General features: G+C 43.6%; 1 protein-coding gene across 1 annotated transcript; it reads left to right on the top strand.

The window, feature by feature from the left end:
• Nucleotides 1-3,499: 3,499 nt before the first annotated feature.
• On the top strand, nucleotides 3,500-14,946 carry abraa (actin binding Rho activating protein a). Its single transcript, XM_080495938.1, has 2 exons — nucleotides 3,500-4,422; nucleotides 13,140-14,946. Exons 1-2 carry the CDS (start codon nucleotides 3,781-3,783, stop codon nucleotides 13,575-13,577), a joined length of 1,080 nt encoding a protein of 359 aa, XP_080352064.1. The 5' UTR covers nucleotides 3,500-3,780; the 3' UTR covers nucleotides 13,578-14,946.
• The last annotated feature ends 315 nt before the right edge of the window (nucleotides 14,947-15,261 follow it).

The raw sequence follows: 15,261 nt of genomic DNA, 5'->3' as shown, positions 1-15,261 counted from the left end.
ATTTTAAAGCTAAGTAGTGCCAACAGTGGCTATCAATAAAGGGTTACCTTTTTCAGAACATAACGTGAACTAACTGTTCGTATATCTGATGGGTGAAACAGTTTGTAAAGAGTACAGCAAGCCATAAACCCTTCATGCAGTATCTAATGTATTACATTGAAGTGATGTGATGTGATGTGAACGTTTTAGAGAAGCGTGGTTCTCACAGGACAGCCAAAGTACCAACATATAATGTAAAACAACATGATTCATTACTGTAGTTTATATTAGTATCTAAAGTTGTTAAAATAGCTCAACCTTAATCAGTCGGAGTAAAGAAATTAACATATGTCGAATGGAGGAGTAATATTGATCCAGTAGCGTTTGATAAAAGTGGCTGCTTTTAATTTTCTCTTTTATTTTAATTTATATTTTATATGCGTATGTGTTTCCATTTGCCATGTATTCCATAGGGGGAAAGCATTTTTGTGATTGATCTCTATGATGTACCAACATGGTGTGGCACTCCCAAAAATAGGTCGGCCACAATTTATATATTCAAGAACTGAAGTAGCATAGTTTTGATATGTGTTTTTGTTTATTTATTTATTCATCTTTTTTTGTGAACATTTTGGGGCTTTTACTATAATTTCATTCAAAAGGACTGAGGGGTGGAACTTCTGTGCGGGAACCAGTTGCTCTGGGGACAGGTAAAAGGGTGACACTTGCCTCCGCTGCTTCAGAAGCAATCTGGAGAAGTCTGATCACACATCGTGTCCTGATTACTCTGTCCCACCTGCATTATACAGGTTAGTAAAAGTCCCCAGCACTACAGAATACAAGAAATAAGTTCAAGTTATTATCGTTAAAGGTGCTAGGTGTCGTTCAGAACATGTTAGCCGAGCTAAATGTAGTTTTAAAGATACTCGTGTGTGTAAAAGTTCGGAATGTAACCGCCATTTTAGGTCAAACGGGACAGGTAAAGTCTGCCCTGTAGTCGCCATTTTGGCTCAAACTAAACAGCGAAATTCCAGCCTGTAGCGGCCATTTTGGGTCAAGATAGACGCCAGTTTCCACAGAGTCAATAATATAGGATTTACACAAGATGTTTTATGTTTTATATTTCTGTATTGGTTAAATGAATGATAACACATCACAACCATTAATCTTTTAGTCCAGGCCACTTGAGAGAGGCAAAGGTTTAGTAAATGCCTAAATACATGAAAACTGGGAACTTGGCTAGTAAATAATTATAAATAGGTTATCCTTAAACAAAGTAAATACACTGGATGGACAGAAAGGGCTACTTATATAAAAAGTAACGTTTATTGATTAAAATGGAATTGTATGTTGATTGATGAGAAATGTAAATGTGAGTTGTGAAAATTATTTGATTGGCATGAAAATGATAAAACTGGACTAAGGAAATATATACACTGGTTATGTGGTTGTGATGTATGTGAATAAAACAGAAGCAATCTGGAGAGTCTGACCACACATCATGTCCTGATTACTCTGTCCCACCTGCATTATACACGTACTTCTCAACTTTTATTTGTTTATGTGGTCCTTCACCTTGGGACCCGTAACAATGGCAAGAACCAACAGCCTACAACACACTTTACCTGTAAGTGTACCATGTGATACTGAGTTTCAATAAAATTCTAATTCTTAAGCATTTTCACTGTTGTCATTCAAAATATTCCTTTTTATTAGAACAATGCTACAGTTAAAGATCCCATCGTGGTTCCTGTGTCGAAACCTGCTCACTCCCTGCTCTCTGGAAGTACTGATGCTCCCTTTGACATGTAACCTTTATAGGTAAACATTATCAAATGTTCCAAAAAATATAAGTGTTATATAAGTTGTGTTGTCTTGTGCTGTTTTGTTGTGATGTCACACAATGTTGAGTTCAAATGCCTGTCAGGTTTTGAAGCCAACAATGAATCATTCTTGAAATGACTAATATAACATCAGTGTGGACTAATTAAAAACCCTAATAGTGTCTTGCTTGTGTTTGAATATTGATTGAAACTGATCATTTTAAACCAAGGAGCTACTGGAGCACAACATAAAATTGCGACACACACACACAAATACGAATATTAAATGATCATTTGTGGCCATTAATGATCCAATAGTGTACAGTCAGAAATAGTATGATATACAATCATTTATTGGCATAAACACTACATGTGCTATATAGATAAAAAGGCAAAAACGCTATATACTGTAGGCTTCTACATTCAAGAAAGTAGCTTTTAATGTTGTAATTAATGCATTCTGAATTTTCCACGAGCATTTCAGCATTCCATTCTGTACTATCTTGTATTGAATTGTCGCATTTTATTTTGAATGATCACTTCCTGAGAATTTTCAAAAAGTTGCGTTTTCATTGTGTAAACAGACACACAAAACACATAGTCATGTGAACAGTACCAAAAATTTGAGATAGAAGGAGTGAACATGCATTTCATGTTTTGTCTGCCCGTTACATCAGACTGTCTCATTTAGCTTCTCATCAACACCAGATTTTTTTTCCCTATCATTTAAAAAGGAGTTTTCCAGTCGACTCCTGTGTCGATGATAATGAGACGCACTAATGAGTCTCGCCACGGCCACCGCATTATGTAAGAAGTGAATCGCTGGGGATTTCACACAGGAAAACAAACAAGGTTCACAGAAATGCTGTTTCTTTTGGTCATTAAGAGGTTAATTTCACATGCAAATACAGAAACTGTTTGAAAAACACCAGTGCCACAGGGTTGTTTTTACAAAAAAAATCTAAATTAGATCATTCAATTAGATCTTAAACTAAATCAGTTTGGTCTGAACGCATGAGTCAGAACATTGAACACACACACACACACACACACACACACACACACACACACACACACACACACACACACACACACACACACACACACACACACACACACACACACACACACACACACACACAGGTCTTAAATAGCTGCCCCGATAAACGCAAAGACATGCAGTCGAGCCCAATCTGTGGCTTTGTAATGTAAGTGACCCACACTTGAGGAATTCACAGTCGCAGATGGCGGTGTGATCCAAGCACACCTAGCAAGTTGTGTATTAGAGTGAAAACACCACTAAATATACACAATGCGCTCACGCTGCGGCGGTGTCATGCACAGCAGGCCGACAGGAAACCGAGGTGCATTTGTGATTCACCACAGTCGCTAAAAACACTGGACACCTGTTCCCTGGATCCCCCTGGGAGAAATTCCACCCGTGTGTGTGTGCGTGTATGTGTGTGTGTGTGTGTGTGTGTGTGTGTGTGTGTGTGTGTGTGTGTGTGTATGTGTGTGTGTGTGTGTGCGTGCGTGCGTGCGTGCGTGCGTGCGTGTGAACCACCATGCCACGAACGGGAATGTTGACACTGGACTTTCATGCCTCACGTGGACGCAGTGAGACATCACTTCCTTCACGACCCTCTTGTATTTAAAGGCCAGCCCGGAGCCGGAGGGGCTTCAGAGGGGATTGAACACCGTCGACTCACCCACTGACCAGCCGGCGAGCCACACGTCACCGGATGTCTCTGTGAAGATCCATCCTGGCTATAAAAGCTAGTAGCAACTTCTGTGGGTCATTTGAAGGGTTCCCTTTGGAAGTGTGGCCTTGTCAGGATTTTCTGAAAAAGACCATGAAATATCTTTTTGATTGAGGATTTGGGAATATACTCATAGAACTCAGCGCTTTTCGGGACTGGTGCAACTTTGAGAGCTGCTTCTAACCACAGAGTTGGGAATCTTCAAGTATCTTGCGAACATGAGCAGTGGTGGGACCTCCACAGTCACGCCGCAGGAGCCTCAGGCTTTCAAACGAGCCGTGCGGAAGATCAAATGTGCCGCCATGGTGGCCAGCTTAGCCAAGACCTGGCAGGGTTGGGCCAGCGAGCATGCTGAAAAGCAAGACGCCATCCCAACCGGCTGGATGCCGTCGTCCATCCAGGACGGCGCCAAGGAGCGCAACCATGTGGTGAAACTGAGCGTCATGCCACGCGTGATCGCGGAGGACACCCACGAAAGCAGCTCCGGCGGGATCAAAATCCGAACCTGCTCGGTGACCAAGACGGTCCAGCCCAAGCGCAGTGAGTGCAGCAACAGTGACTTGGTCAACGCCATCCGGGGAAAGATGGAGTCCGGCCCCAAGAAGAGCAAGCCGTTCCTCGGCAACGAGTCGCCGATGCGGCGGCGCCAGATGAAGGCGCTGCAGAGCGCAGGAGGGGGAGGAGGAGGAGGGATCCAGGATAGGAAGCTGATGCTCCAGGAGAAGAACCTGAGCTCCAGAAGCAGCAGCGTGGACACGGAGGACAGCGGGCTGGGGGAGGACGGCGGCCTCAGCGACAACAGCGAGGCCAAACCCGAACACATCGACATCCTGTCCAAGCACCGGACCACCAAACCCAAGGTACAGTGGTTTACAGTCGTCACTGTGAGGGACCATGGTTCAAAACCCAGCAGGTAGTTAAACATAAAATCCACAGGGAATGACTTAGTCTTCTGAAGAACAAACACTTTGTATGAAAAATATGTTTGAATGATATTGCTTGGTAGTTTAACTACGTCTAGGAGTCGTGCTACTTGCTACATGCTACATGCTGAAGAGTTTCAGGCTCACACAGTGATGCTACATGCTACACATGATTAAAGTCTAACTGATACGCTCATTATCAGTGAGCTCGGACACAGTTTAGTATATCTTATGAGACTGATAGAACTGAATTGGCTATCATTTCCTGTTTAGACAAGTGGAGCTCCGAGGTTCTGATACAGATCAGATCAAATTTTCAATAACATAATTAATAACTATCTTCGATAATTATTCATTATTATCGATAGCCAAACACAACATAAATGGTTCCTGGTGATCCTTATGAGGTAAGAAAACCCTACAGCGCCCACTAGTGGCCCTACGGGAAAACTACACTGTTTTCAGTGTTTCTGCCATTTCTGTGTAAATACATGTAATTTTCAAAATGTTGCTATGTAAACGTGAAACTTTTATGAAACAAATACACAAATATGATGCAAGCAGCCCATCTCTACTAATATGTGCAGTTAAAGTTAACTATGAAGGTGTTAAATGCAGGGAAATAGGTTCCGCAGGCTTTTCCTCAAAGGGAAACACCTTCTCCTTGTACAGTTTTCTTTTTCTTTCTTTTTTTACCCGTTGTTCTGTTCGGCAGCTTGGGCAGACAATATGATGTGAGGAGCTTTTGTAAAATCTGCAGCAGACATGTTGACACAAAGTCAATAAATCCAACCGTCTCATGCTCAGTACGGCGAGCCGTGCTACATGCTTCATGCTAAATGCTAAAGCGTTTCGGGCCTCACACATCAGAAATGATTAAAGGTGGTTCCCGGTCCACCTGGTCATATCCTGTGCATATCGTTTGCGTGTGGAGAATAAATTAGGCTTCATGGCATTGAACTCAGTGCTTCTATCGGTACTCGGTGTAACCAAGTAGCTGAAGGTTAGTACTCGTATTTGTATGCGTCCTTGAAAAAAGTATTAGTGCAGAGGTAGAAAAGCTGCTTCGGGGTGTTTTTTCGCAACTTTCAAAGTTAGGAAAGACGAGTGAAAACACACAGAAGAGGCTGCACACTTGGCTCTTTTTTTCATCTGGCAGACGCCCAAACCTCAGGTTTTGGTGATAGAGGTCGTTTTTGATTGTTTTCTCTGTTAGTCTGAGTGCTGTGGTGGAGTTGCTTGTAGGAGGGCTACAGTGACCTGATGTGACTGCACTTCAATTATTTTTAACAGGGTACAAAACATCTTTAGTTTTATTATTGAACACTTAAAGTTACTGCTTCATACAGCCGCTTTAACCCTTTACAAAGCGCTCAACATAATACACTGAAACTGAGGAGAATATTTTGAAATTGTAAGCCTTTTAAATGTGAATAAGTACCCTTATGTGTTATTTGTATTTGCATTGACCAAAATAACAGTTTTCTACCTCTAACATAGAAATTCTGAAGATTTCTGTAAAACTAAATGTTTCTTTTTGTCGTGAACGTTTCAAAAACTTTTTTTTTTGTCTTTTAATTTAATAAATTTTTTTTTTAATTATCATTTGGGTTTTTTTGATTATTAAAGAAAAGACATTTTTAAATACATTACAGTCATTCTAATGTGCTTTTATAGAGAAAATAGAAAAGCCCAACATATCCACATGAGCAAGCTGGTGTGTTTGTGACTGTGGAAAGGAAAAACTCCCCCAACAGGAGAAACCTATTTAGAAACCAGAGTCAGGGGTGGAGGAATTCTGCAGACCGGTTGGGGTGAAAGGATAGAGGAGAGGAGAGGAGAGGAGAGGAGAGGAGAGGAGAGGAGAGGAGAGGAGAGGAGAGACAGAGAAAGACTTGGTGGAGAGATACATACAATACCCTTGTTAGTGCTACATACATTTTTATTCTTTTTAATAATACAGTAATCACAGTGATCTAAATATTTTCCAACTGCCATGAGATTAAACCAGCCTGAGCAACAACAGAGCAAAAACCACAAGAATCACAACAATTAGAACAAAAGCACAAACAAAAGGACATAAAACAAAGAAAGAAAAAAAGAAAAGAAGAAAGATGAAAAAACAAAAAACAAAAATAAAAACACACACAAAAAAAGAAAAGAAAACAAAAAAACAGCAATAACATGAGTTTGATAATTGACAGAATAGCAGAAAATAAGAAAAATCAGCAGCGAATCGTCAATGGGGAGTGGAAGTGTGTGTGCGTGTGTGTGTGTGTGTGTGTGTGTGTGTGTGTGTGTGTGTGTGTGTGTGTGTGTGTGTGTGTGTGTGTGTGTGTGCGTGTGGTTGGTCCTCTGGATGTGAATGGAACTGTTGTGGGGGGGCCGCAGTACCACCCCGGGGCAAACGCATACACACACAGACACACATATACACACATACACCCACATTTATTTGGTTGGGAGGGGGGTGCCCCCCACTCCCCAGGCCGCCAGCCAGGCCCCCACCAGGCCACTACGGGATCTCGTCCTCCACCAATCCAACCGTGAATAGGGAGGGAGCACCACTACCCAGCCCCCCCGGAGAGCCACGCCCGAGCTAGCGTGCCCCCCGTACTCCAGCCGCACTCACCCCGGAACACGGCGGGACCACAGCGGGAGGTTCTGGGGGGAGCCCCCACCCCCCCCTCCACCCTGTGGGGTGTTGGGTGCATGTGGATGTGTGTATTTGTGTTTTGAAGAGGTGGTGCAATGTGTGTGTCTAGGGTGCGGTTTAAAATTGAGGGGTAGCGGGGGCCCGGGTGTTCTACCACTGCCCAGCGGCAGAACCCCGAAAGCCAGCTGATCCCCTCAAGACCCTGCGTGACTAAGTGTAGTTAAAATTGTGGGCGGCGCAAAGTCAGACCACAGCGGGGGCAGACCACAGTTAAGTGGCCTGGACCCCCCACCCTAGGCCCCGTCCACTGGCCCCTATTGTTGAATGAGGTATGGTGAGGTAAGGTAGGAGGGGCTGAGAGGGAGAAGGTCCCCCCGTCGCTAGGACTTAGCCCAGCTGGACCCCCCGCGCCATCCCGCCCCACCCCGAAGCGGCCGGTCTGGAACACGGGGACCAACACCCACTCCGACAAGGCACCGCAAGAGGACCCAGGCAGGAAGCCCCCCCAGACCACCCGACGGCCGAAGAGCAGAGTCTAAGACCCGCATGGCCCAGCACGAGCCCGGCTGGAGGCCAGCGGCTAGGGAGCGTAGACCCCCCCCCGCACCCTCACATACTCACACAAGACGACACCCATACTTATATATAGAATACACACCCACACACACACACACACACACACACACATCCCCGGACCATCTCCCATATAAACCTCCCCCGGGGGGTCATCTCCAGTCAGCTGTCCGTCCAAACCCGGAGCCCCCCCCCCCCCCCCCCCCCGATCCAGGCGAGCCAGACCCGGAGCACGGCAGCAGGGGCAAACCCTGAGGCGGAGGGAGGACCCCCACCAGGACCGGGAGGGCACCCAGCCCCCAAGGCCACGAAGCCCCACACCCGCCCACCCCGGCCAGGCGGCCCGGCCAGGGCCCGACGCCCAGCACCCCCACCCCACCCCAGCAGAACCACCCCCAACCCAGAGCAGACCCTCCCCCACACAACCTCCCCAGTACCCCCAGGCCAGGCCGCCACTCCCCAGGATAGATGCCAGCACCCCCCCAGATCGCAGGGCCGCCAACCACCCAAGCCACAACGCCCCAGCCACAGATGGCCCCAAGAGCCCCAAGGCGGAACTACCACCCCCCCCCCACAGGGCTACATGGTGTATTTAATTATTGGGGACCATGTCAACTCAAACTGAGCCGACTGATTTTTCCTACAAGCAGAAATTCTCTCTAATGTGATGTGGTCTAGGAGTAAGTTTTTAAATAACTTTATATTAAGATTATGTTTTGATTTCCAGTTCATGAGGATTGCCTTCTTTGTGACGCTTCAGGAGACCAGGAGTGTGAAGGATTCATTTTTCTCTCTTTTAATTTCTGAGATCACCTAACAGGCAAAGTGCAGGTGAAACTGTGAATGGGGGGGTCCAGGCATAATGATAAATCTTCACAGATCTTTTGCCAGAATGTTTGGACTGGTGTACACTGCCAGAGTGCATGTAGGTCGGTATCAGGGAGATTAGCTGTGCAGTTTGAACATTTGTTAGAGGAAGTGAGACCATCTTGAACATCTTTGTCCTGTAATGAACTAGTGAAGGACCTTGTATTGTCTGAGCTGTATATTGGTGTTTTTGCTCATTTTGAATGTATTTCTACAGATTAGTGACCAAAGCGTTGGTTCTATGTTAATGTTTAGATCTTCTTCCCATTTGGAGCTTGAAGGGATATTGTGGTATTGGAACATGACAGGACTGAAACGATTTTAGAAAGTGGTTTTGGTGCTGAGATCTTCAGGAGGTTTGTCACTGTCTGAGGTCAGTTTAGGTTCATCTCTTCTAGTTTGAACTTTGTTTGTATTATTGACTGGAGCTGAAGATATTCCAGATAGTTATTTTGACTGATACCATAAGTTTCTATTAGATCTTTAAATGGAATAAAAGAGTTATTAGAGAGAAGGTGTTCCAAGTTTCTTCCATTGTTTTGCCATCTTGTGAAGTTTATTGGTTTCTTCCTTTGCAGGATGTCAGGATTGTTCCAGAAGGTGTGAGTTTACAGGGAATGAGTGACGATCCATTCATTTTAAGAAAACTCAAAAACCTTTCACTGTTTCAATGGAGAAGGAGCATGGTGAAAAAGTTTCATATTGGGAGTTGTCAGTGGCTCAGAGAACCGTGGTCATGGTGTAAACAGACTCCCAAAGCACGACCAAAGTTTTCTGTTTTACACGTTATTGTGCAACAGTTTTTTTCTCTGTCCATGAGTTTAATTATTTACTCGGTTAATCGCACATTATTTGTAAGTAAACCTTGATTAATTGCACTTTTCTTTTACGTGTGAAAGAAAAGTATAAGTGAAAGTTGTATTTGAAGAGCATGGTTGCACATTGCACAGAAAAGTTATTTCTCTCAGTTCAAATATTCTTTTGAGATATTTATACTATTGCCATCATGATCATCATGATACGTTTGCAAAATATATCACACAAAAAAAAACCTTGATGCAGTTTTTTTGTCTGCTAATTTCACCAAACAGCAAAATAGAAAAACTTCCTCTCTTTTATAAATTCAATTGAATGTGTATTTGTTAAGTCACATTATCATCCTGGACCAACTTGGACCCCGTTGCAGGTGGTTTTTGGGCTACAGGCCTCATGCTGAGTCAATTCTGCCCCTCAAATTGTATTTGACATCCTGCTCCTTTAAAAAGTTGGCCATTGAAGTCCCTGGACAACACGGAGAGGAAGAAAAGTGTCTGAAAGTGGAGTGTAAGTGCTCCCACACCAGGCACACAGCGTGAATAAACAAGTTGAAGCAGAAGTGCCTTTGATGTCACGTGAAGAAACCCAAGTCCCTCGCGGACACATGTTGCTCAACTCGGTTACTAAAAGCTGTCTTTTAAAAGGCCCCCCTTCCCCCCAGCACACACTTGTAAAAGCACACTCTGGACTGCGTCGCGATGGAATATATGTAAATAAATATAGTCACATGCTTCCATGTAAACAGACCTGGTAGTCAGAGCGTTTTGTGTCCCACGAGTGTGTGTGTGTGTGTGTGTGTGTGTGTGTGTGTGTGTGTGTGTGTGTGTGTGTGTGTGTGTGTGTGTGTGTGTGTGTGTTGTTTGCCTAGTGATTTACTGCTGACCTGATGTCAGCCGGGATCAAATGGAAGTAGACGGTTCAACTTGTCTCTTTTTCGTCACTAGAAAATACTTCAAATTCTACAGTGATGAGAAGCAGTGGAAAATATTAGGAGATTTTTGTTGAATGGAAATATTAAAAAAAAGACACTTTCTATAAATACAACAATATTAAACAACAGGGAAGGTGTGAGATTCGAGCACAGACTGTTACAAACCATTGAATTAGCAACAATAAATATACAATAATTACCAGGAATCGATCCATTCAGCCTAACAGGCGTTTATTACAAAGTGATTCATAAACAATTCAGAAATCACATCATAAATCAACACATTCAAGTAGCAAACATCGTCGAACACGGAGATCTAATCTACTAAACAGCAAACACTGTACAAAGAAAGTACGGCCTGGGCTCTCTGCATCCTCCATGCTCAGCTGTGTGTCTGGCCTGACATGAAACTGTCTTGAAGAGAGTTTGTTCTTTCGCGTTGCTGCCTTTTATACCTGTGCGTCCGGCACCCTGCTGTGTTGACGACGGCCTTGGCCAGTCAGAGTGGGGTTCACCTCAGAGCTTCCAGGGCGGGTGCCCTGGCTGATGATGGAGGCTTTGGATCCCCTTGGTGCTGGGGAGCAGTGCTGCAGTTTGGGGACAGTGGGGCCGGGGGCCCCCGGTGGAGGTCACGTGACCAATGGCGAATTTTAGAGAGGGCTGACCATGCGGCTTCTTTGTCCTCAAAGAAACATGGTTCACCCCACTCCCTTCTTCATGAGGATGAGTGAATTATGTATGCACAGGGCCCAACAGTACCGTAAGTTCCCAAAGAAAAGAGCACCTAATTTTTTCAAAGATGTGGAGCAAGTGAATAAAGGAAAAACCTCAGTGCTTAATAAATAATGATATTTTGCAGTGGGTGCGAAAATGCACAAATAACAGTTAATTCATTTCTTAAAAAGTTTTTTTATTCGCACTTCAGTGTGGTCGCAGGGGTTTGTTTCTCAGAGGCCAGTGTCCACAATCAGGTGGATGGCAGGTTGGCGGTTGGCATTGTCGAAGACTCAGGATGCACGCCGGGCCCTTAGCGCTCAAATTCTATTCTTAACACCGTCTTTCAAGACTTCCACAGCTCATCTGTCCTCCTCATCGTGTTCTTCGACAGTGCACTCTTGTTCTTTGCCATAACAGGTTTTCAAAAAGTGTGCGTGTACAGTTTGCAGAAATACTTCCGTGGCAACAAAGGCACACGTGATTATCATATCTTACAAAATGTTTTGACTCGCACTCACATGTTCCCAATGCCTATTGGGAACTATATGGGACATTTAGTTATATCAGAATCGTTTCTATATAGCAGCGGTATGATTTTAGTTGCATGCACACATGGGTTAAAGCAAATGCCAAGCCGAGGATCAATGTCACCAACTGGAAGAGACATTATAGAAGATGTTAATGTAAAGATAGAAGGTCAGTACAGATTGTTTCAGGTTCCAAGTTGCCAAATTTACATTTGCACATGTCAAATAAGGCAGTGGAGGGCAATCAGTGGGAACTCCAAGAATAAAGTTTGGGTTCCAGTGATTCAGGAGACCGGTTCCTGTCGGTGCCTCTGAGAACATCCATCTGCCATCCAGGCTGTGTTATCCATCTCCAGGTAATGGTAGGTTGAGTGAGGTCACATTATTAAAACATGAGCAGCCCACCTCAGGACAATTATAGAGAACACATTTCTTCAAGGGGGGGGACACTGGAGTACCTGGAGAAAAAAAAACATGCGCATTTCTAGAAAATACAAGCTTGTGCCCCCGAGGCTGTGTTTACATGACATCGTGTTGAATTGAAAACACTAGAGTTTTGAGCGTCTATTTACACAATGGACGCTCAGAGTCACTGAAACTGCTCTGTCTCCGTGGTAACTGAAAAAAAAAAAAAACAGTTTTCTGCTACAGCGCATGCGCATCATGGCTGCCGTAAATAACAATTCAACTTGGTGGTCTGTCTATTACAGCGTTCCCCAATTCCAGGCCTCGAGGTCCAGTGTCCTGCAGGTTTTCGCTCTCTCCCAGCTTGCAACTGGGAGAAACCTAAAACATGCAGGACACTGGACCCCGAGGCCTGGAATTGGGGAAGCCTGGTCTACTAGAATGTCCCTGTTGTCCCATTGTTAATGTTTCGAGACCATTGTTCTCTGCTTCATGTGTCGGTGGTTTCATTACAAAAACAACCAACAGCACTCTCGTGTGGCCTGGAAGACTAACTACATCATTGTCACTGTGCCCACTTTGGCAGTGGAAACACAATACTTTTTTTCTCACAGATTAGGTGTTGTTGCAGGAAATGTTATCATGTAAATGGGGCCGATAAACCATGATCCATTAAAGCTTTGCATGTATGAAAATGTACACAAACTGATCGACTGAGCACTGAGTCAGACAGAAATGCAACAATAACAATTCAATTCAATTCAGTTCAACTTCATTTATATAGCCCCACATACAACACAGTCATTTGTTGGTGCTTTTAACAAAAGAAATGCAACAAACCATCCATGTGCTGCATTTGTAATTGAATATCAAAGGCTAACTGAATAATGGACAGTTGTTATGTTCTACATCTGAAGTGACTTTAATGACTGCGTAAAGGACCACAGCACTCAATTCAGTCCTTCTAGAGTCAATGAACACAGCAGACACTGTTTCCAGCTGATAGTTTTCATGTCAACACAGTCGAAACTTTCAGGATTCGCAAAGTAAACGCTCAGTTTGTTCTTTCATGATTTAAACAGCATCTTGTAGCGTCATGTGGCTTTTCTTTCCCTCATATTCAGAGGCACTCTGATCGTAACCTGCCCCGTTTTATCTGCAGATCAAGATTGCCACAATGGGTGACATCAAGAGCCGCTGGCAGCAGTGGTCCGAGCATCACCTGGAGGGCCAGAAGCTCAACCCCTTCAGCGAGGACTTCGACCAGGAGTATGCCATGTCACAGCGCCTCCGTAAGGGTGACGACGGCTACGGCCGCCCTAAAGACGGCTCCAAGACAGCGGCACGGGGTGACCGCGCCCACAAACACATCCACAAGGAGATGGAGGAGATGGTGTGGATCATCAGGGACATGGGCCTCACGGACCAGGAGGGCCTGACCGTCATTTCCTTCGGTCGGCTCTTTGACCGCTACGTCAAGATCTCGGACAAGGTAGTGGGGATTCTGCTGCGTTGCCGCAAACACAAGATGCTGGACTTCGAGGGGGAGATGCTGTGGAAAGGACAAGACGATGATGTCCTCATCACGCTGAGGGATTAACGCGGCGGCAGGGTTATGGACGTCTTTCACACCTCAAGTGAAATCGAGATGTAACTTAGATATAGAAAATGTAGATTTATTGGGCAGGAAAACACATATCCACCGCTGCATCTAAGCGATATCTCTGTTTGCGGGTTTTCAAAGTGTGATGCAGGACTCTTCTGAGAGGAACTAGAGAACTTCAGGGGGGGGAATTCTGCCTTTTTTCAGCATCATTTATATTTTCCTGCAAATTCAGGAGATGAAAAATGATAAAATATACTTTCGTGAAAACTTTCTGTATGAAAAATCTTTGAAATATTTTCAGGATTTATATTTTTTTTAAAAGGTGGAGTAGTTTGAGACAAAGTAAAGTTTATTGCCTGCAAGAGGATCTTTGCTTCTAATTACACAATGAGCGGTGCAAACTTACACCACAATTTCAATCACAATACTTTGTCAGAGTGAGACCCCATATAGTTGACAGCTTTTCATCGTTTTCATTTCAGAAAAGTGCTGTGGTTACAAAGCAACAATGGCAGTTTCCACAGAAACGGCAGAAACGGGGACAACAATGTAGCTCTCCTGTAGGGTCACTAGTGGGTGCTATTGGTTCTTTTTGTAATGAAACCACACACACATGCTGCAGTGAACAAGATAAACATTAACAATGGGAGGACTGGGAGTCATGTCACTGTTGATCGGATTTGCCATCTAATGAGCATGTGCAGAACAACTAAATGTGAAATCTTGTACCAATGTGTACAGAACACAAGAAATATGTTTAACTGGAACCAAACTGTACACATGGAGGCGCTCCATAAACTGTATGTACAATATTTCGAGGAACAGAGTTTCTTCCCCAATACGCCACACATGCCGTCACACTTTCAGGTCCACACTCTCACCCAAGACCTTTTTAGTTCTTCTCAAGTGCCTGACGGGTCACGAGGTGACGGGAAGCTATCTTTAGCACGTTAGCCTGCGATGCTGCAGGCTACATGTTGCAGGAATGATCCGCCAGGCTGGAATTACAAGTCAAGCGGCAGAAGAAGAAACTTTTATAGGTGTTTCTTACATCCACCACAAAACTAATAAATAAATACAGTAAGAACATTTTTTTCTTTGTTTTTCGTCCATAAACGTTCTTCAATTCACTTGTTTTCTTTTAAATGTTTTTATTCATAATATTATACATTCATTGTTTGCAAAAAATCATTTTAAGTCATGGTGCGAGCTGAAGATATCAATAATTTGGTTATCAATTTCAATTGGAATAAGTGTTGTTACTCCTATATTTTGAGATAAAGTGAAATAAATGAGACAATAGTTAAATTTACTTGACTTTTCTGTTGGAATTAATTGAAATGCAATTTTAAAAAATGGTTTTTTTTATTTCAATCTGTCATTCGAATTAAAGTCTGATAAAAGTGTTGTAAACAACTTGTTTGGCTTCTTTTCACCCGTATCACAGGCTCCATGCAGTACAATGAATGAATATTCAAATAAGACACCAATCAGCCATAACATTGTAACCACTTACTGGTGAAGTGATTAACAATGATTTTTCTCTATATGGTACATATCAGGTAGCAAGATGAAATGTTGTCATCAAAAACGATTTCCTTGAAGCTGAAAAACTGAGAAATGCGAGGAATTAGGAGTTGAAAACGTCTAGTGTGTAAAAGTCATGTGAGTTCATGTG

Source organism: Blennius ocellaris (genome assembly GCF_963422515.1).
Source record: "Blennius ocellaris genome assembly, chromosome: 4".
NCBI classification, from domain to species: domain Eukaryota; kingdom Metazoa; phylum Chordata; class Actinopteri; order Blenniiformes; family Blenniidae; genus Blennius; species Blennius ocellaris.
The sequence above is the reverse complement of the archived record's forward strand: the minus strand, read 5'-3'. Positions and strand labels throughout refer to the sequence as shown.